We start from the raw sequence: 22,591 nt of genomic DNA, 5'->3' as shown, positions 1-22,591 counted from the left end.
GAGTGGTGATAGAGGTTGGAGTGGTGATAGGGGTTGGGTTAATGATAGGGTTGGGGTAGTGAGAGTGGTTGGGGTAGTGATAGGGGTAGGGTAGTGATAGGGGTTGGGGTAGTAATAGGGGTTGGGGTAGTGATAGGGGTTGGGGTAGTGGTAGGGGTTGGGGTAGTGACAGGGGTTGGGTAGTGACAGGGGTTGAGGTAGTTATAGGGGTTGGGGTAGTGATAGGGGTTGGGGTAGTGATAGGGGTTGGGGTAGTGATAGGGGTTGGGGTAGTGATAGGGGTTGGGGTAGTGATAGAGATTGGGGTAGGGACGGGTTGGGGTCGTGATAAGGGTTGGGGTAGTGATCGGGGTGTAATAAAAGACTTCGTCAGGCACTGCTGGTCTCCGTTGCTCTTTTATTTAGTTTCCTTCTCGCACCCCGCTGGTCCTGACAATAGACCAGCATCTCCTCGCGCGCGCCCTGTGCCCGCTCCTCCGTCAGCTCCTCCGCTCCCCCACTCCGCACACCCCTGGCCGACGGTGTGCCGAAGCCCCATCAGCCACGTGGCTGATGGCGCGGCGGCCACCCAACGTGGTCCCGCTTCACTCCAACAACTGACCCCGATCCCTTCCGGGCTCCCACCTATATCCTCTTTACCACGTGACCCTGACTCCTCCCCTCCCGTATCGTCAGATCCGGCCTTCCCATACTGCCCTGATGGCTCTACCTCCATTCACCTCGCTTCCAATTGGACCCGAGGTGAACGGCCCGCCCCCCCACACGCCCCCCATACTGGGCTCCGCCCCCAATACCCCGGGCCGTGTGATTGTGCCAGAGCCCAACAGCGAACCCCGTTTACGCTCGCATTACATGACCCCCCCCCTGATGTAAAAGACCAGCCGTCCCGGCTGAAACAGGATATAATGAGAGCGACGGCAACACATTCAGGAATCACAACCGACACAACGGAGAGCACAAAAACGACGAACACAACGAAAGGGAAGGGATTAGGATCCGGTACGGAACACCGGCCCGCCCTCCGTGCAACAAGCAAGAAAGAATTACGGAATGGAAGGCAATGCACAACAACGGTAACCGACACGCAAGAACGGCAGACGCGCATAAATCAGAAATGCGGTGTCTTAGAGTGTGTCCGTGTTGCTGGTCCATCCGCCTGGCTCAAGTCCAACTTCAGAGAACTGGTAGAGCAGGAGTGACGAACAGGCGCTCCACTTCCCCTTCAAGTCCACATCCGGTTAGCACAACCGGTGACACCCAGTGTGGCAGGCGCCGAAGATCGTGACGAGAAGGAGAACCCATCCCCCTGAGGCACAGCACCACGAAACGCACATCAGCTTGTCGTACACGACAGCCACCCGGCCCCAGGGTAGTGGAGATGATCGTAATCTGCCCGGCGTAAGGAGAAAACCAAATAAAATACACAAAAATCGATGCGTTGGATGCACAACCAACACCCCGAAGCGAACTGAAGTCACACGCTCCGCGGCTCGACGTGTATACTTAAAATGGCGGCGGCACGCACGAAGCGCCCCTCCGAGGTTTCCCGCGCGCGCTCAAAATGGCCGCCCCATGCGCCAAGCGCATCCCCGCGATTTCCCGTGCTAGCCAAAATGGCGGCCCAACGTGCGACCAATTCGGCAGTTTTTCCCGTGCATGCACCCCAGCGGCCCCTTGCTGGGGGTCACAACACACATCCCCTGTCACGTTTTAACAACCCCCAACGCCCCGCGCGCGCTCCTCCGTCAGCTCCTCCGCTCCCCCACTCCGCACACCGCTGGCCGACAGTGTGCCGAAACCCCATCAGCCACGTGGCTGATGGCGCAGCGGCCACCCAACGCGGTCCCGCTTCTTCACTCCAACAACTGACCCCGATCCCTTCCGGGCTCCCACCTATATCTTTACCACGTGACCCTGACTCCTCCCCTTCCGGATCGTCAGATTCGGCCTTCCCATACTGCCCTGCTGGCTCCACCTCCATTCACCTCGCTTCCAATTGGACCCGAGGTGAACGGCGCCCCCCCCCCCCACACGCCCCCCATACTGGGCTCCGCCCCCCAATACCCTGGGCCGTGTGATTGGGCCAGAGCCCAGCAGCAAACCCCGTTTACGCTCGCATTACAGGGGTAGTGATAGGGATTGGGGTGGTGATAGGGGTTGGGGTAGTGATAGGGGTTGGGGTAGTGATCGGGGTTGGGTAGTGATAGGGGTTGGGGTAGTGAGAGGGGTTGGGTTAGTGAGGGGTTGGACTCGTCCTGGTCGTAGCTGGGGGCGGGGGAAAGGTGGGCTAGGGAGTAGAGATGGGGGTTGTTTTAAGAGAGGAACAGAAGCTGGTTAGAGTGAAGAAGATGGGCTAATGTGCACTGAACGATCATAGCAAACACACTCCTGTGGAGGGAGCTGGTAGGAACGTTGGGTTGCTCGGTCAATGGCCAGGGTCAACGGTGGCGTGGTGTATTCCGCAAATATGCTCGACTGTGAGGGCGGGCACAAGCCGGCGTGAGTAGGTTCAACGTTGAGTTTTATAAGGGCACCACGGGGTGACCAGCCCCACCCCACCCAGCCCCACCCCCCACCCAGCCCCACCCTCCCCACCCAGCCCCTCCCCACACTCCCCGCCCAGCCCCTCCACACCCCACCCAGCCCCTCCCTCCCCACCCCTCCCCACCCAGCCCCTCCCTCCCCACCCAGCTCCTCCCTGCACGACGGACACAATAATCCCCTGTGTGCTGGTGTAACCAGGAGGTATAAATTACACTGGTCAACAAAAAAAATTCTAGCCTGGACTTTTCCAGCTAATTTCAGGGTGCTGATTCCAAATCTGATCTCAGATTTGCTCCATCACATCTCATTTTTATGCTATCGGCATACCCCATTTTCATTGATTTTACCCAAGTTGTTGCGAGTCAGTGACTGCAGGATAGTGTGTTTATAATATCATTTTATGTAGATATCCACATTTATTTAATATTTTTCTTCTGCAGTTTTTATTGAAAATGCTATATTTGATATCTCAAAAACCTGATGTAATAGACAAAAACTGATGCCAGATTTGGAATCAGCACCCCAAAATTACATTAAAATCATTGGAATACCTTATGCCAGAAAAAGTGTGTTGACCAGTGTTATCCTTCTGCTGCTGCTTTGACACCGTTTGGCGTCATAGCCTGCCACAGAAACTGGCCGCCCTAAATCATCAGGCGCGTCACGTGACCGAGGGCAGAGGATCAACACGTCGGGAGGAGCGCGTGGTGGGTGGAGGGATACGGGGGCGGGGAGAGAGAGGAGGGGGGGAGTCGAGGGAGACGGAGCGCGGGGAGAGAGCGCGTTCTGTAGGGAGCGTGCGCTCGCTGTCCAGGTGAGTGCCGCGTGGTTGTGAGTGTGGGCGAGTGTTGTAGCTGCAGAACGCTAATGAGTGGCAAGAGGAGGGGAGTGAGGAGGTGTTCAAATGTAAGGATGTTGCTGATGAGAGGCGAGTTAGCGGGTGAGTGAACGAGGTGAGGAGGAGGCAGTGAGCGTGCCATGTAAGTGAAGACGTCCGCGCCTCGTCACTAATTCATGGTCTCTGCATTAATGATGCGTGGGCTCGTTACCATGACCCCCCCCCCCCCCCGCGCGAGCCCCCCAGTCATGGGCTCCATGGAGATTACAGGGTGCAGGGTGAAGAGTGCAGGGTAGAGAGTCCAGGGTGGAGATTGCTGGGTGTAGGGTGGAAAGTGCAGGGTGGAGAGTGCAGGTTGGAAGGTGCAGGGCGTAGGGTGGAGAGTGCAGGGTGGAGGGTGGAGGGTGCAGGGTGGAGGGTGGAGGGTGGGGGGTGCAGGGTGGAGAGTGCAGGGTGGAGAGTGCAGGGTGGAGGGTGCAGGGTGGAGGGTGCAGGGTGGAGGGTGCAGGTTGGAAGGTGCAGGGCGGAGGGTGGAGAGTGCAGGGTGCAGTGTGCAGAGTGCAGGGTGGAGAGTGCAGAGTGCAAGGTGGGGGGTACAGGATGGAGAGTGCAGGGTGGAGGGTGTAGGGTGGGGGGTGCAGGGTGGAGAGTGCAGGGTGGAGGCTGGAGGGTGCAGGGTGGAGAGTGCAGGGTGGAGGGTGGAAAGTGCAGGGTGGAGAGTGGAGGGTGCAGGTTGGAAGGTGCAGGGCGGAGGGTGGAGAGTGCAGGGTGGAGGGTGCAGTGTGCAGAGTGCAGGGTGGAGAGTGCAGAGTGCAAGGTGGGGGGTACAGGATGGAGAGTGCAGGGTGTAGGGTGGAGGTGCAGGGTGGAGAGTGCAGGGTGGAGGGTGGAGGGTGCATGGTGGAGGGTGCAGGGTGGAGGGTGCAGGGTGGAGGGTGCAGGGTGGAGAGTGCAGGGTGGAGGGTGCAGGGTGGAGGGTGCAGGGTGGAGGGTGCAGGGTGGAGGGTGCAGTAAGTGATGGGCGTGCCTGTGGGGAGTGGTGGCGCAGCGGTTGGCGCATTGCGTTACGAACCCCGGTGACCCGAGTTCCTCTTCTGCTCACGGCCAACGTCGATGACGACCGTGTGACACGAGCACCTGGTGTGGTGTGCAAACATCAGCACTCGGGAGACAAAGGCGGCTAGGCGTGGTGTTGACCACACCGCTCCCTCATAGGGGCTCACTAACAGCACGTGGCCCAACAGTCGGGTAAGGGGCGTCGAGGGGATCTGTTGTGTGTGGCACTGGAAAAGTCAAGAGCCGGATACAGAGTGGGCCAGAGAGGAGAGGGGGAGGGCGTGAGAGAGGGTAGAGTGTGCACACTTCTTAAATGGGTGTGTGTATGTTTTGAGTGTCCCGGTTTGTGTGGACAGAGAGCGTTTGAGAGAGGAGGTAGAGAGAGACGGGAGAGAGAGCGTTTAGACTGTGCCACCTTATGGGGCTAAATCAGATTGTGCGTGCTGTCGTTTCTGATCTGAAAGCACGGCCCCTTGGTTAATCTTCCCGATATATGACCTCAGTCAAGACGTAAGGCTTTCTACTTAAGTACAAAAATGTCCTGGGTCGCGATTGATCCTCGTCTGTAAGATCTCAAATGAAGCCCAACAAATCTGGAGAGAAAAACAAATTTTCAATATTTATTTCGCGCTGCCTCCGCATGTGTGCATGTTGAACTTCTTTGGGACCGTACGTAGCCAACCGTGATAATCGGAGGTGCGGGGGAAGGACAATAAACTAAACACAAAAAGAAAATACAGTCGATCATGGATTATTTTTTCTTATCCGGGGGGGATTGGGCGCCGGATTTTGAAAAATCCGAATAACCACGAATCATTAAAATTGCTCATTTTTGCACATTCTTGAATAACGTTTTTTTGGTATTTTTCTCCGTCTTTTTAGTATTTAAAATGAGTTTACTATATATGATTTGGCATAAATAAACATATTTTAAAGTGTTAACTGCATTTACTATACCGTACTTACCACTCCAGACTCATGGGGTGATGTATACACGTGCAGTATTTTCATTGTTTAAGTTGTATGTAGTGTATAATGTACTGTATATATGTTTAACACTAAAATCAAACATAGCTACTTTTTTGGCACGCGACACGGTGCTAATCGCCGGACTGGGTCACAGCCTTTAGAGCGGTTTCGCCGGATCGACCCAGGACCGCCGGATAATGTTGTAAGCTGGATAATGTTGTAAGCTGGATAATGGAGTGGCCGATAATCGATGATCAATTGTACATACCATTTAGAAATCCGCGCACATCATCTTCAGCATCTGACCCAGACCACTCATCATCTGAGTCCTTTGCTCATCTCTCTGACCCAGTGTCCATGCTGGACGTCTGTGAAAAACACCTTCATAGGTAGTCGGATTCCTCCTGCACTCTAAATCAAGATTCTGATTCTGCTTGAGGAGTGGCGGCTTTATTTCTCAGCCACTTACTCTCCCTGCGAAGAGCTGCCCCTTGGCACTTCACCTGTTTGACGCTGCAGGATCTCGCCAAAATCGTAAACCGCATTTATTTCAAATGTAATATCACCTCCACTCAAGGGGTTATCAACAGATTGTAAACTAAAATTAAATTCAAAGACAAGGAACGAATGTGTTAAGTAAAAGCCATGAGAAAATAGTGAGTCTTGCACTGCCACCTAAACACAATGAGGCTCGTAGCGTGCCGGGTCACCGCCGCCAAGGCATTCCAGATCCTTGCGGCGACACTCGAGGAGGCCCGACCCCCCATCGTCGAGCCAAGAACCGAGGCTGCGAGAGTCGGTCCTGCTTTGAAGAGCGTTGCGTGTAAACCCCAGGTGTATGACAGATCAGTCGGGCCCACAGGTACATTGGTCCAAGACCATGCAGAGCTTTATAGACCAGAATGGCTCACTTATACTGGATGCGATAGCTTATTGGAAGCCAGTGCAGAGAGTGGGAGTAATTTGCTCGAAGCAGGCTACACGTCTCAGAATTCTGCATAATGCACGAGCTGAAGCCGCCTCAACAATCTTCTTGGTTCTTTCGGTAAAGTCACGTAGAAGGGAAGTAATAAAATAATAAAAATAAAACATAATAAAACAATTCTCACGACGTTTCGGCCACAACGCAAGCAGCCGTCCTCAGGTGAAGACCAGGTCTGTCGGGGAGACAGCGTCTGAATGAAACAGCACAATGCTTGGAGCGTATATTTAATCTGGGTTGGAAGGGGGGGAAAGGGCGCCTTGACAAAATAATTTGCATATCAAGAGGAATTTAACATATTTATGGGAAATGCAGGTATGTGATTAGTACTACTTATGCCCGTGCATTATGCAGGATTAGCAGCATCAAAGGGAGGGGATATGGGAAATGCAGGTATGTGATTAGTACTACTTATGCCCGTGCATTATGCAGGATTAGCAGCATCAAAAGGAGGGGATAGGGGTAGCATTAATAAAGGGAAGGAGTGTTAATAGTATGTAGCTGTAGTAACTAAAACCACCACGTAAACAACTAAAGTATAAACTACATAGTATCATCAGTATACTAAATATACTCTACAATAAGCTGAATTACTAACAGTAAGTAATACATTACAATTCTACGTCGTAAAAAATATAATATGCTTCCATCTAAACTTTATTCTCTTACATCACACAAGTCTACACCGTACTATATACTGCCATAGACAAACCCAACATTAAATTATATACTGTATTGCTATAAACCACACAAATTCCACTCAACATCCTGGCACCAGACAAACTCCACTCTACATCCTGCCACCAGACAAACTCCACTCTACATCCTGGCACCAGACAAACTCCACTCTACATCATGGCACCAGACAAACTCCACTCTACATCATGGCACCAGACAAACTCCACTCTACATCCTGGCACCAGACAAACTCCACACTAGATTTGAAGCTTTCGTGACTGCAAGGATTCATACTCTTAGTTATTTCACTTGATGCAGCAAATCTGGCTGTGATGGTCCCACCTGATGACGGAGACTTGCGTTGCCTCCAAAACGTCGTGATTTTTATTGTTTTATTTTTATTAATTTTTATTTCATTTTTTTGTTTATTTTTTTACCTACGTGACTTTATAAAATCCGCCTCAACAAAACACGTGAAAGCCCTGCATGCAGGGCGTTACGGTAATCAAGACGGGTCAGTACGAATGCATGAGTTCATGACTCAAGATCATGAGCTGACAGGAAAGGGCGCAAACCACGGAGTTGGCAGAGATGAAAGAAACCAGACTTGACCGCAGCCACCACCTGCGCACGCATGTGTAGGCTGCGGTCAAATAGAACCCCGAGGTTGCGTACTTTTGGCAAATCACAACGTTGAACCCCGTTAATAAGCGGAATTTTGATCTCGCACTGGCCCAGCCTGAATCGAGCATCAGAGGCAATGATCATTACCTCGGTCTTGTAGGATTTAACTTTAACCACTTCTGTTCCAGCCATGTTGCTACCTCGGACAGACATTCAGAAAATGCAGACACGCGACCCAGGTTTGTCAGTAAGCGTGTCATCGGCATACTGGTGGTAACATAAGCCATGCCTCTGGATAATATCCCCCAGCGGCTGAATGTACAGGCTGAAAAGCAGTGGTGACAGAACAGACCCCTGCAGGACCCCAAACAGGACGGGCCCTTCAGGTGACACATGGGGGCCCATGGACACTCTGGGAATCTACCTGACAAGAAAGTGGCAATCCACTTTAAGGCGGTTTCACCAAGTCCTGCCATGGTTCTCGTGCACTGTAGCAGAATTGTATGGTCAACTTGTGTCGAAAGTCGCAGAGAGATCAACCAAGAAAAGGGCGGATATCTGTCCCCTATCCATGGACTGAAGGTTATCAGTCACACAAATGACTAGCTCGAAAGCAGGACTAGGTAATATAAAAAATAAACTACCACACTCAAGACAATGTTCCAACTGGGTTGCGACCACCTTCAACAGCATCCCAATAAATGGGAGGTTCGAGTTTTAGCGATAGCTTGCTAATACATCAACATCCAATCCCGGCTTGCTCAGAAGTGGTCGCACCAGGACACAGGGACCTTGCCCTTCGAAAGGGAGGAATTGATGTGAGCAGTGGGGCTAATGTCTTCAATGACTCCTTTAGGAGCCACGACAGGTGGTCCAATTCAACTCGGAAGCAAGTTGCAAGAGGGCTGAGGAAGAAATTGGGGCAAACCTACCCAGAACTGTTTTTTTTTGCCATGAGGCAGATTGTATTGTGGATGAGATTAATCTTAGTCAAAAAAAGTATGGAAATCTCTGCATCGCTCAACAGATGGAATCATCCTGATGGTTGTACAGTCAGGATGTAACAAACTGTCGATCATCCTGAAGAGCACAGCGGGTGGTTCCTTCCCGAATAAAATTTACTGGCAATAAAAATATTGTTGCCCAGAAAGACCGCCTTAAAATAACCCTGTTGACATGCCACCAGAGATTTCTGGTCAACATTGCAATGAGATCTACGCCAACAATGCTCCCTCTCCGTCTTGAAAGGCCATGTTTAAGTTTTGTTCGGTAGAACATTGATCCTGACCCTGGGCCAGAGGCAAACATCTTATCCGGGCTCTCCTGCAAGAATTTCTGTGTTCCACGGTGTCCACGCCAGGCCACCACAGATAACACCTCTGCTGTTTTTGTCTTGGTCTGGGGAGTTTAAGCGTTGAGTTTGATTTGATCTGTTACACAGATGGTCCCGTTTAGTCGCCGGTCGCCTGGCTATATTACACGGGGAGACCCATGATGCATAAGCACAGCAGTGGCAACAAAAAACAAAGACAAAAACAACAATATTGCAGAGAGGGGTGTGGTGAGAGGGGTGCGGGTGTGGTGAGAGGGGTGTGTGTGGTGAGAGCGGTGATAGGGGTGAGTGTGGTGAGATGGGTGAGTGTGGTGACAGGGGTGAGTGTGGGGAGCGGTAGTGTAGTGGTTAGGGCGCCACGCTACGAACCCGGTGACCCGAGTTCGATTCTCGCCTCACAGCCAACGTCAGTGACAATTATCTGAACCGGTCCTGGGCCTCCCCTAGGTCGACTCAAATGAGTACCTGGTGCGGTGGGTAAAAACATTGCCACTGGGGAGACAAAGGCGGCCGGGCGTGGTGCTGGCCACTCACCCCTGGTGTAACGTTCCGGCCTTCATAAGTGCTCGCTAACAGCACTTTCCCCAACAATCTGTGAAGGCTATGCGAAGGATCTTTATCTTTGCGTGTGGCAAGGTTCCTTAAGAAATATTGCACAACAAAGGAATTAGTTAGCGGTCGTAAACGAAACGCACGCGAATCGACAAAAACAACCACAGTGAAAACATCGCGTGAGAAGGGCAAGGAGGCACCAGACAATTATGTGCATGTGCAAGTTAACTCCATGGCCAGCCCCCTCGCCCACTGTTCATTCACTCTTCTGCCCTTCATTCGCCCTCCGCTCTGCACCAAAACAACGTTGGCTTCGCCTCTCCTTTGACTCCAGTGTAGGGAGCATGGGGCCGGTGGAGAGTGTGGGAGAGTGTGGGAGAGAGAGTGTGGGAGAGAGAGGTGAGAGAGTGTGTATACTTGTTGAGTGCGTGTGCGTCGCTTCTAAGTGTTACCCTGTGTATGAGAATTTGAGAGAGGGGAGAGACAGGGGAGAGGTAGGAGAGTGTGTGGAGGGGAGTAGATTTAGATGAGAGGGGAGAGGTAGGAGAGTGCGTGGAGGGGAGTAGAATGAGATGAGAGGGGAGAGGTAGGAGAGTGCGTGGAGGGGAGTAGAGTGAGATGAGAATTGGTTATGTCACAGTGTAGGGGGTGTGTGTGTGAGAGCGAGCGTGTGTGTCAGGGTGAGGGAGGGGTTTGTTTAATCCGGCCTGGTTCAGCACCTGTGTCCCTAACCACGTTGCGTGTCCACACTGTGCACAGATCAATGCACACGCAGTGACAGCACACACGTACGCAGACACACGTACGCACAGACACGCACAGACACACAATCTCACTAAAAACTCACCCCCCTCACCCGCCCCCCCGTGTCATGTCGGCCGTGCCCCCCCCGCCCTCCGCGCTGCCCCCCCGGGCCCCCCTCTCGTCTCGCCGCCGCCGCTACCGCCGCTGCGCGCTCATGGCGCTGAGCGCGGCGCTGGCGCTGAGCGCGGCGCTGGCGCTGGGGGCCGCGCTGGGCGCCCCGCGCTGGCTGGGCGCGCGCACCCTGTGCGAGGCCGGGGCCCGGATCGTCAACGCCTCGGGGGGCCCCGACCTCGACAAGTTCCGCGGCGCCCTCGGCATGGGGCTCTTCACCGGAACCAACGTGCGGCAGTGCGGCCTCGGCCCGCGGCCCGCCGCTATCACCGGTGAGGGGGGGCTGGTGGGTGGTGGGGGGGGGGCTGGGTGGTGGGGGGGGGGGCTGGGTGGTGGGGGGGGGCTGGGTGGTGGGGGGGCGCTGGGTGGTGGGGGAGGTCTGGTCTGGGGGGGGGAGGTCTGGGGGGGGGCTGGGGGGGCTGGGGGGGCTGGGGGGGGCTGGGGGGGCTGGTGGGGGAGGTCTGGGGGGGGTCTGGGGGGTGCCCTGGTGCAGGGTATTTGGGTGGTGGGGGAGGAGGTCTGAGGGGGGGCTGGGGGGGGGCTGATGGGGGGGGGGCTGATGGGGGGGGGGGCTGATGGGGGGGGGGGCTGATGGGGGGGGGGGCTGATGGGGGGGGGCTGGTGGCGGGTGCTCGGGTGCGGGGGGTCTGGGTGGTGGGGGAGGTCTGGGGAGGTCTGGGGGGGGCTGGTGGGGGGGGGAGGTCTGGGGGTGTCTGGGTGGTGGGGGGGGGGCTGGTGGGGGGGGAGGTCTGGGGGTGTCTGGGTGGTGGGGGAGGTCTGGGGGGAGGGTCTGGGGGGGGGGCTCAACCGGCGGGGGTGTGGAGAGGAGGAGGTGGAGGGGTGGACCACGGCAGAGTGGAATTTGGGGGGGTCGGGGATGAATGAGGCGAAGTGACAAGCTGTTTAAATAGCCACCCGCCCCCCTCGCGACACGAGTAATAAATAAGTAGACATTGAATGTGTTTGGGAATATCACTAAACAACAACAAGCCAACGTGCAGTGACTTGGGGGAAGGTGGGGGGGGGGGGCACGCGTGGCGTGTGTGGTGAGGGTCCTTGCCGGAGGGTCACGCCAATGTGACGCGGTTGCTTTTTCGCTGGTTTATATTTTCTCGTCTTTTACTGCCATCCCTATCGTCTCCATTGTCGTGCCGCGCTCAGGTTAAATCTCGTGATTGATTTTTGTTACGTCGCTGACTCGGGTCAAGTCACGCTTACAAGCGATCCTCATCCCGGTTTATAAATTTTACTATTTTTTGTATTTTACCAGGTAGGGCCCACTAAGCTATATATTTTTTTTTTCAGAAGCGACCTGACCATAAACAATAGCTCAATGAAGTGGCTTATCACGTGGACACTTCTAACAGCCAAACACTAAACGCATGTTTCTAAATGTGGAGGGAAAAACTGGAGGACCCGGAGAAAAATCCACATGACCACGAAGAGATAGAGAGAGACGCGCAAACTCCAAATATACAGGAGGCGTCAGGGTCGGGATCGAACCTACGCACTTCTGTACACCAGGCGAGGTAGTTAACATCTCTTAGCTATCATGTCCTCCTGAGTGCTCACCTGGTTCAACACAAATCGACTTCGCCACGAGTTATCTGTGACATCCTGGTGAATTGCCACGGGAATCCCCCGTGCATCCCTCCGCTACCCCCTCCTCAGCACCACGCCTCCTCCCCCATCTCTGCGACTACGACTCCTCCCGACCTGCATTTGCACCCCCCCCCCCCCCATATTCAATTACAGACCTCACATAAATCCAGGCCACAGAACTGTCCGCGTAAAATGCGCAGCAATCAATTCACGGCGCTGCAAATAGTTCCTGGGGCGTTGCCACTGCTCGCGATGAGTGACGACCGGCGAGGCCCTCTGATTGACCGCCCTGCACCGTCCGGCACAGCGACGCCGCGGCTCGACCAGAACATGACACGAGACCGCCAGTGCCGTCTGCATCGTGCTCTTTGTGATGATACATTTGTTATATTTCCTGACCGTGCTAATCCACCGTTGGCTATGCACGGTGCTGCGAAAGAAGTTCAACAAACATACATGCCGCGCGTCGAAGTGCTGAGACGTATTTTAACGTAGTGGTGGTAAACCGGTGGTGCGCGGCGTATAAACTCAATAAATCGATATCATTCTTTATTTCCCCGCGATTAGCAACCTCGGTCACAAAATCTTGCGTGGTGGTGCGTCACAATCAGTTCTCGTGATGCCGAAGCGGTCGGAAGACGACCGTATATGTTAGGAGCTGAAACACGAAGCTTCGCAGTCTGTTGCCGTACAACAGCACCCAGCCTGATGACGATCGGCTGGCTCCGTGTTCCAAAGGCAGATTTGACTCTTCGTGCTCTCGACTTGGTCAGACGGTTAATTTCCGCTCCCCACCCACCCAGACACGCACACCCTCACCCACGCACACTCACGCGCTCACACACTCATGGAATATGAATAGTACCCATTCAGGAAAGTGCCGGTAGTATGCACCGTTGGAGTTGTGAGAAGTGGCTGTAGTTTGGCGTCGTCACGTACATATCCGCCACTCTCTTCTTGTGTTATTGTGTGTGTGTTGGGGAGCGCTTCGAACCCGGCGTCCCGAGTTCGATTCTTGCTCACGATCAACACCAGTGACGATTATCTGAACCGGTCCTGGGTCACCCCTAGGTCGACTCAGCCTGAAATGAGCACCTGGTGCGATATGTAAACATCGTCATTGGGAAGACAAAGGCGACTGGGCGTGATGCTGGCCACCCACCCCCTCGTGTGATGTACCAGCCTTCATAGATGCTACTCACTAACAAAATGTATACTAAGGCTACACGGTGGATCTTTGTCTCGTTGTGTGTGTACAGTTTTAATGATATTCTGCCAGGGGGATCCCCTCCATGCACTCTCCTACCTCTCCCAAATCATCTCACTCACATCCCCTCCACGCTCTCCTCGCTCTCCCCCTCTCATCTCACTCGATTTCTGTAATGGGCCGGTGTGGCTCAGCATTACAACCTGCACTGGGTAGGTTGCGAGTTCAAATCCTGGTTCGGGGTTGACTCGGCCCCATCATCTCTCCCTCCGTGGTCGATAAAGCGGGTACCACTTTACGTGGGTGGAAGTGAACATTGGTTGTCCTATGGACAGACTCGCCTCTGCCGTCGAAAAGTAGAATTTCCACCACTGACCAAGAGCCGTAAACGGAAGATAAGTGCCAATGCCTCAATGCACCAAATCGCTTTGGCCTTTGTTCAGACTCCTGGGGGAATCTTTATGTTAAAGTGGGCAAACCACAGGTGAGTGCTTGGAGGAAGCAGCCAGAACTATCGCTACCAACGATTGTCTGAGCTCTGTGGCCCGAGACTGGGAGGTTTGCGTGGAGAGGGAATCGGAGCACACGTGCGAGGGAGGCAACGCTGTATCCTACACAGATGGAACAGATGGAGATTAGAACGGGCTTTACCCCATCTGGCAATAATACAGGTGTTAAGATGTCCAAACACCAAATAGTCCTGGGCCTCCCCCTCAGTCGACTCAGCCTCAAATGAGTACCTAGTCCGGTGTGTAAACATTGCAGCTAGGGAGACAAAGGCGGCCGGGCGTGGTGCTGGCCACCCACCTCCGAGTGCGCCATAATAGGTACTCGCTAACAGCACATGCCCCAGCAGTCTGTTAAAGCTATATGGGGGATTTTTGTCTTTTGTGGTGCAGTATTCCCCGAGCTGATGCGGCACCGCGAGGGCGCACTGCTGGCGTGCGTGTGCGCATGCCTGGGCACCGCGTGCGTGTGCGCGCTGGGCTGCGCGGCGCTTGCACTCTACAACGCTATGACGAGGCCCTACCGCATCCTCTTGGGCACCCTGGGCATCCACTTGACCGCCGCCGCCACAGGTACACACACACACGGGTGCCAATACCAATACTCGCCATTAGCCACTAAGTGGCGGTGACGTCACCACGGCGCTTGTACCAAGCTAAGTGCATGTTAAGGCCACGTGAAGTGTCGAACGCCCGCTGACAGGAGGTCACGGAACAGACCCAGGTGCCATGGGTCGACTGACTGAGACGACTGGCTGATGCACCATCTGTGCTCCCTACTCTGCCAACTTGCTGTGTTTTAACCACTTGGCACTTTGCTCATTGTTGTGAGCATTGCTTCTCTGCCCTCCGTTGTTGCTGGAGGACAACTGCTTCCAACAGTCCAATAGCGTCCTTCATGAGCCTCCTCCACAGACACCACTGGTACCAGTCATCGGCAAGTTCACTCAGCTCTACTTCCTCTTGTACCACATCACTCCATCTCTTCTCTAGCCCGTGCTGCACCCATTTAGCCCTCTGTCCAGCCGAACAAAAGCTGTTTAGGCATGCGGTGGTGGGCCATGCGGGCTACATGACCCAGCCAATGCAGCCTTGCCTGTCAGAGGAGATCACTGTTGGCACTTTGTCCAGATCTTTCAAGGATTAGTGAGCTCCTCGTATAATCCAGCTTGGTTAAACCCAGGATGGATCGTAGGTAGGCCAGCCTACGCCTTTCTAGCCAGCGAAGATGTTCTATCAGGGGGGTCCACGTTTTGCAAGCATAGAAAAGGGAGGGCATGACCGTGGCCAAGGAGACCTGAAGCTTTGTGTGTAGTAACAAACCAGGTAGCTTCCACACAGCGACACGCAGCCGATGAAAAGATAATGCTGCTAACTGCTTTGGAGTGAGACCTCCAAATAAGTCCTGAGCACATTGCCCAGGTATGGAAAACTCTCCATTCTCTCTACAACTGCTCTATCACCAATTGGGAGTTGTGGGGGTGGAGTGTTTGATGGCACAAAATACCCAGGCAGGTGCTTAGTTTTGGTGGGGCTGAAACTACATTGGGGCTCCCTAAGCTTCTCCTCAGCATGCCTGGCCAGGCTATACTCTTTAGTTCTTTAGGTAAAGTCGATACCAAAGAGTATGGATTCCAGCAGTCACGAAAACTTCAAATCAAGATTGGTCAGGCTATGTTGAATAATCCTTGGCAGGACCTTTCGTTTCTAATTGAGGAGGGAGATGCCTCTGTAGTTTTTACAGTCTGTGTGGTCCTCCTTTTTGAAGATGGGGACCACGAGGGCATCCTTCCAATCCTGCAGAACCCATTCAATGGTTCCAGACTGTTATAATTATTTCATATAGGGCAGTCTATGCACAAACGCCACCCTCCCTCAGCATTTTGCTTGGTAGATCATCTCTGCCCGGCACTTTTCCTGGGCTCAGACTTTGGATCGCCTTCTGTACTTCTTCATCAGATGGCACTTCAGCCAGCCATTGACAGGGGGTGACTACTTATTTCAATATGTCAGGTTCGGCAGCCTTAGCAGGGTCATCCCCACTTTGCCCCATGACGTTTTCCAGGATGAGGAATTTTCCCTCCCTCAAGACCACACAGAAATGCTCAGAAAAACTGCAATCCTGTTCCTGGGGGTCAGATATTTGATCACTTTTCTTTCCCATAATGATGGTAATAGGTGTGGTGCTGAAAGTTACTTTTTTTATGGAGTTAAAGAGTGATTTGTGATCGTTTGCTACTGAGGCAGACTCCATTTCCTCAGCAACTCGCGGCCACCACCCATCCTTGCAGCGCCGCACAGCTCTCCGAACCTCTGAGTGAAGGCTGCAGTAAGGATCCTCATTCGTTGATGTGGATGTTGAGAGTGGGCCTGTCACTTTTTCTCAGCCAGCCGGAACACCTCCTCTGTCAGCCAGCGTCTCTGGGGAGGTTTTGGACTGTGTACCCAAAGCAGCCATTGCAGCTGCATGAGCCACAGTTCTAATCCTCGCCCGTTTCCCCTCGACATCAGGAGTGGGGGACGATTCCAACCCGATGATGAAATTCTCACTTGCAAATTTCATCAACTAGCTGAGACCAGGCCACTGTGGGTTTGAATGGGGTTCTGGATGTCCATCCACCACCGGAGTGGAAGAATGGCAGTTGCATCTTACAGAGGGCAAGCCGATGGTCAATGGGCAGATCAGCTCCACGGTAGGTCCTGGTGTCAAGGACATGGGCCCGCATCTGCTATTCCGTCACTATATAGTCCAGCAGATGTTCTTGCTTGGACCTAGAATGCATCCATGATGTTGTGTGGATGCGCTAATGCCGGAACAGCATGTTGGTAATTACAAGCCCATGGGCTGCACAAAAGCCTAGCAGCCTCCGACCGTTGTTATTGAGCTGATCTGGCCCATGCTTTCCAATCATTCCAGACCAGGTGCCAGCATCATGACCTACTTGGGCATTAAAGTCACCCAACAGGATGACTCTGTCCCGAGTGGCCACTTTAGCCAGCACCTGTGACAGGAGTCATAGAAGGCATCTGACTCATCGGCCTTGCCAGCATCTCTCTACTGATGTTCATTTTCAGTGGGGACATAAGTAACCACGACGACCACTCCTCGCCTCTGGTTGATAGGAAGGCGAGCCCAAAGTAGCCTGGGGATTACAGCTTCCCACACCTCACCGCCACGCTCCCACACCCCTTTCATTCTTTTGTTGAGAAGAAGAGTCACTCCCTGTTGTTTGGCAGTCTCCTGCTCCGAGTAGAGGTCTGTCTCCCCCTCATGGTGGCATGAGCCAGAGTCAGTCCACCGGACCTCCTAAATACTGCGGAGATCCAGGCAGTACCGGTCCAGCTCCCGGCAGAGAAATGGCTGCCTCTCGTCCGCAGTGAGCTTTTGAACATTCCATGTGGCCACCCACCAAATGGGGTTCGGCCAGGAGACATCATAGACGCCTGTTCCCCCGGCACAAGTTTCGTTATATATTTTTCACGTGGTTTAGTGGTAATTAATTGAAGGTGGAGGGGTTACCAGCCCCTCGCACCCGTCCAGAGCCCCCGTTTGGCTGCTGTGGTGACTACAAGTGCTATGAAGGGGTATAGCCGATTTTGGAATTGGCCTTCTCTCCATGGCATTGCTCACATCCACCGAAGTGTTGCCGTCCGGCACCAGCGAGGAGGTAAAGGCTTGTTTTTGCCGGATACGTGGGTATACACACACACGGGTACACACGCGAGTACACAAACACATGCGGGTACACACACACGGGTACACAAGAACACACACCGGTACACACATACACACGGGTACACACACGGATACATACACATGGGTACACACACACTTATACGCACACATGCAGGTACGCCCAAACGAGACATTTATAAAAAGCATACGGATATAATGTAATGTATATTTATAGGCACCTTCACTCAAAGCGCTTGACATAGCTTACAAAACGATCACAGCATGGGATGATGCAGTTGACAGGGGGTGTGCAAGGGTTGAGGAAAGAGTGCTTCGGGATCACGGAAGGGTCGGGGAGAGATGGAGTGGATGGGCGAAGAGAGGGAAGAGAATAGGTGGTGAGGCTCTAAGAGAGGAACGGAAGGAGGTTCATGTACAGGGGAAGTTGATTCCAGTGACGGATCTAACCCGCGACTCTCTGCTTTTGGCAGCACTGCTGGCTTGGGTGGCCGTGGCCATGTTCTGCGGCCTGGCCTTTGCCTCGGACCTCGTGGAGCAGGCGGCCAACGCGGGCGAGCCGGGCGTGCTGCGCGTGCTCACCGAGCACGTGTGGCTCAGCGACGGCGCGTGGCTGGCGCTGGCGGCGCCCTGCGGGGTGGCACTCGGCTCCCTCTCCGCGCATGCTGCTCGCTCTCCCTCGACCCCGTGCTGCTACTGTTGCTGTTCCGGGCAGCGCGGGGCCCGCGGGGGCTCAGGGGAGAAGCCGGTGACGCAACTCGGGGACGAGCTCATGTACTGACGACGAGAACGTGCGTGCGCGCCTGACTCGGAGGGACCATGAAATGCTCTTTTGGTTGACTCGAGCATCGCATGGGACATGGCAGAATTGTGTCCTTGTGTGAGATTCTGTGTGGCCGAGGTCGATGAAGCCGTTTTTTTTCTCAGTTAAAGACGGACTCGAAAGTAATTCTCCAGGGGTTGGATGCTGACTTCGTCTGTGATGCCGGATGGTGGAAGCAGCGCGAGTCGGAACACTGCGACAGTGTTCCCCGTTGTCTCTCCGAGCCACATCGAGACTCCCCCAATCATCACCCCGAGTCACGCTGAGCCTCGCAAAGTCTCCCCGAGTCTCCTTGAGACTCCCTGAGTCTCCCTGAGTCTCCTTAAGACTCACAGAGTCTCGCCGAGTCTCCATCTGACCTCCCCATTGCGGCCAAAAGAGGAGAATCGATCGCCGTGTCTCCTGCGAGTGGACTCGGTCAAGTCTAACGCTGGACCAGCGGAGGATGGTTGCCATGGTCAGCGCGTGAGGTCAAAGGTGACGTCATATCACAGTGTGAGGTTAATGCGTTTGTGGTATGTCTGTATGTCTATGTGTTTATATCTACGTGTGTATGTGTGTCTAAGGTAAAACGTGTGTGTATGTCCGTGTGTCCGTATGTGGGAGCGGTTAACATGTTGTGCTATGAACTTAGCGACCTGAGTTCAATTCCCGCTCACGGTCAACACCAGTAACAATTATCTGCACCAGTCCTGGGCCTCCCATCGGTCGACTAAACCTCAAATGAGTACCTGGTGTGAAGTATAAACATCACCGCTTGGGAGACAAAATTGGCCGGGAGTGGTGCTGGCAATCCACCCCCTTTGTGTGCCATGCCGGCCTTCATAAACGTTTGTGAACAGCACTTGCTGTAAAAGTATGTTAAGGCTATACGGGCGATCTTTGTCTTGTGCATGTCTATATGTGTATCTCTGTTTGAGGCAGTAGTTCGAGAGCAATATAACACTGACACTTTTTATTTCATCAGGTAAGGCCCACTGAGCAATATAGCTATTTTTCAGAAGCGACATGGCTATCACAAATCATAGCTCAACGAAGTGGCTTATCACGTGGAAATTTATAGCAGCCAAATACTCTAAACGCACGTTGATTCTAAATGTGGAGGGAAAAACCAGAGGACCCGGAGAAAAATCCACACGACCACGGGGAGAACATGCAAACTCCAAATATACAGGCGTCATGATCGGGATCGAACCCACGACCTCCTGTAGGCCAAGGGAGGTAGTTAACGTCTCACCACCATGGAGGCCCCATAGGCTCCCTGGAAAAGCGTCGCCGTCACGTGGTCTCCTCGTGTCCCTGCTTCGTCAAGTTGTTCAGCCATCTTGCCGAAGCTGCGTGGTACGAAAAGGGACGAGAACCGAATGCAACTCAAAGTCAATCATCCCACCAGCCTCTTTTCTCTGTAGAGCGTGCGCCGGCCACGGCAACGTATCATCACAAGATAGCCTTTGTACACCCTGCAGAAAGGCATGGACTATCGACCTTAAATAAACCGTGCGACGGTTTCAACCTAGAAACAGCAAAGCATCGTAACGCACAACTGAAAGCCGTCGCCGGCCTTTTGGACCAAGCTCAGAGCCCGGATGAAGAGAGTCGGGGGCGTCGTTTGTTCTAGGGTCTGGCAGAGTATGGAAGCAATGCGGCGTGGAGCTCTCGGAACCCACTCTTATCGGAACCACTTCCAAATCCTCGACAAATTCCACCTGTGCTCAGAAAACAACCCACCCGCATCTGAAAAGGAATGGCAAAAGTGATGTCTGCAATGGTAAAGCTCTTCAACGCAGCCGCTCCTTGGAAATCGAAGCCCCTTGATTGTTTCCGATTAACTTGCGATGTGGGTTCAAGTGAAATGGCCGAAATTCTTGGAGCTTCAAGGAGCCGCTAAAAAAGTGGCCACAAAAAGGGCTTCAAAGCCCGGCCAAAGTGCAACTTGAAAGCCGTGCGAGGTGGGACCATGTTGGTGCTCAGCTGTTAGACGTAGCGAGGCTCAGGTGATTAAGACAAGACAACTTCGCAAGCAACAGGTGCAGTCGATGTGGGAAGGAGAAAGAGGGCGAGAGAGCTCCCATTCACCCATCGTTCTCCACAGCCACAGTCGCACACGCGGGACACGAGAACCGTCAGTGGCATCATCTTCGGACATGCAGAAGACAATGTGTGTGTCTGTGTGTGGGTGGCGTCTAGGGGAGTGGTAGTTTAGCGGTTAGCACGCTACGCTACGAACCCGGCGACCCCAGGTCGATACCCGTTCATGGCCAAGACCAGTGACGATCTGAACCGGTAGTGGGCCTCCCCTAGGTCGACTCAGCCTCAAATGAGTTCCTGGTGTGTTGTGTAAACATCGCCACTGGGGTGCCGTGCCGGCCTTCATCGGTGCTCGCTAACAGCACTTGCCCCAAGTCTGTTACAGGCTATACGGGGGATCTTAATCTTTATTTTGTCTAGGTTTATGTATGTGCATCAGTGTATCTTCGTCTCGGTGTCTTGGTGTGCGTGTCTGTTTATTGTGTGTATTCGCTGTGTGTCTGTATCTTTCATTGTGGGTCTCTGTTTCTACGTGTCGTCTCTTTGTCTATGCATTTCTCTGTTTCTGTGTCTTTATCTGTCTCGCTGTCTCTAGATATGCCCTGTAAGAATAATAATAATCATGCTTATTTTTAAAGTGCATTTCATCTAGAAATATCTCAAAAGCGCTGTATGTAAAAAATACTGTAAAATAAAATAACAACACTTAAAAAATGTACCTGTTGTTGCTGGCTGTCGCGTCGGACCGACGGTGGCTATTGAGTGAAAGTTGTTGTCGACTCCGTGCGTGCGTCTTCACGGTGGCTCAGGAGACTGATACGCGTAGCAGATCACGCACTTAAACTCTGAAGGTTCAGCCCCTGCTCGCCGCACGGAGGGTATCGCGCGTCGACTTTATTGGTTCCATCGAGGGGGTCGATTTTAGGATGCTCATCGATACTGGTGCATCGGTGACCATCATTTCAAAGCTAATTTATAATATTTTGCCCGCTAAATGCCATATCCTATGCCCCGTTGAAGTGCCGTGCTTTGCCGAAAATGGTGGCTCATTGGGCATCAGTGGAAAAATAACAGCGCAGGTATGTATTGGCGATGTTAAATTGACAGGTCCGATTCTCGTCTCCTCATCCCTTGCCGTTCCATGCTTGCTCGGGACTGATTTCTTGGGTAAAATGCCTGTAAAGATTCTAATTGACCAAGGGTGCATTGAATTGCCATCGGGCCGTTGTATGGCCTTTTTACCGTCTCTCGCTCGGATGTGTATGGCCAATGCCACTGTGCAAGCACTGGCGTCTAAAACGGTTCGGATTCCGCCTGGTGCGCAAATGTTCATCCCCTTACGGTTGCGCAAGCCATTAGACCAGACGGCGGCCGCGGGAGGGGTCCTCTTGGGACCCTCCAATACTGCCGCAAAGGGATTGACGTTAGTTGGAGCCCAGACTCTGGCGTCCAACGACCAGGAACCTTTCATACAGGTTCTCAACGCTGGGTTAGACACTTCCATTGTTCAGGAGGGCACCCTGTTAGCCCATGCGTCACCCACACTTCACGAGTAAGGGTCCAGATGACGAGTGGTTGAAATCGCTTTGTTCGGAGAGTGCGGACTTGTCCGAGTCCCAGAGGGATAAGTTGAGGGCGCTCTTACAAGAGTTTGCTGACGTTTTTAGTACGGGGAAATTTGACATCGGCCGTACTACGCTCTTGAGCCACCATATCGATACGTGCGACGCGGCTCTCATCCGGCAGAACCCTTACCGGCTGAGCCCTGCAGAGAAGGAGCATGTTTGGCTAGCAGTTGATGAGATGCTAGCTGCAGACATCATTTCGCCATCCAGCAGCCCGTGGGGAACCCCTATTGTTTTGGTTAAAAAGCATGATGGAGGCTTGCGCTTCTGTGTCGATTTCCGCAAGATCAACAAGATATCTGTGGCTGATGTTTACCCTCTCCCTCGGATGGACGATTCCCTGGACGCCCTAGCGGGTGCCCACTACTTCTCTACCCTTGATCTCTTGTCCGGATTTTGGCAGTTGCCACTAGACGAAGTCTCTAGGCCCAAAACAGCCTTTCGTATACCTCAGGGCCTATTCGAATTCAATCGGCTTCCGATGGGGCTCCACTATGCGCCGACTATGTTCCAACGATTGATGGAGCTGGTCCTGGCTGGACTTCAGTGGGACTCATGCTTAATATACCTTGACGAACATTTTGATCGGTTACCTGCCGTCTTTCTCAAAATGCT

At 53.3% G+C, this 22,591-nt stretch overlaps 1 protein-coding gene across 2 annotated transcripts; it reads left to right on the top strand.

Annotated features, from left to right (window-relative positions):
- The first annotated feature begins 3,219 nt into the window (after positions 1 to 3,219).
- LOC133340314 (clarin-2-like) lies at positions 3,220 to 21,056 on the top strand. 2 transcript variants are annotated; one of them, XM_061548461.1, is made up of 4 exons: positions 3,220 to 3,358; positions 10,336 to 10,763; positions 14,200 to 14,379; positions 17,974 to 21,056. In XM_061548461.1, the coding sequence occupies exons 2-4, from the start codon at positions 10,448 to 10,450 to the stop codon at positions 18,279 to 18,281; spliced, it is 804 nt and encodes a 267-aa protein (XP_061404445.1). In that variant the 5' UTR covers positions 3,220 to 3,358; positions 10,336 to 10,447; the 3' UTR covers positions 18,282 to 21,056. The 2 variants fall into 2 exon arrangements, with proteins under 2 accessions (XP_061404445.1, XP_061404436.1); XM_061548452.1 differs by lacking the exon at positions 3,220 to 3,358 and having other exon boundaries at positions 10,119 to 10,763.
- Positions 21,057 to 22,591: the final 1,535 nt, after the last annotated feature.

The sequence above is a fragment of the Lethenteron reissneri genome, chromosome 2 (genome assembly GCF_015708825.2).
Source record: "Lethenteron reissneri isolate LAM-NWPU_2019-01 chromosome 2, ASM1570882v1, whole genome shotgun sequence".
Classification (NCBI taxonomy): domain Eukaryota; kingdom Metazoa; phylum Chordata; class Hyperoartia; order Petromyzontiformes; family Petromyzontidae; genus Lethenteron; species Lethenteron reissneri.
The sequence above is the reverse complement of the archived record's forward strand: the minus strand, read 5'-3'. Positions and strand labels throughout refer to the sequence as shown.

Excerpts from the sequence above, each read along its gene's own strand:
- LOC133340314 (XM_061548461.1), top strand. The coding sequence starts at position 10,448 with ATGTCGGCCGTGCCCCCCCCGCCCTCCGCGCTGCCCCCCCGGGCCCCC. Across the intron at positions 10,764-14,199 it reads GCGGCCCGCCGCTATCACCG|TATTCCCCGAGCTGATGCGG; the intron begins GTGAGGGGGGGC and ends TTTGTGGTGCAG. Across the intron at positions 14,380-17,973 it reads CTTGACCGCCGCCGCCACAG|CACTGCTGGCTTGGGTGGCC; the intron begins GTACACACACAC and ends TGCTTTTGGCAG.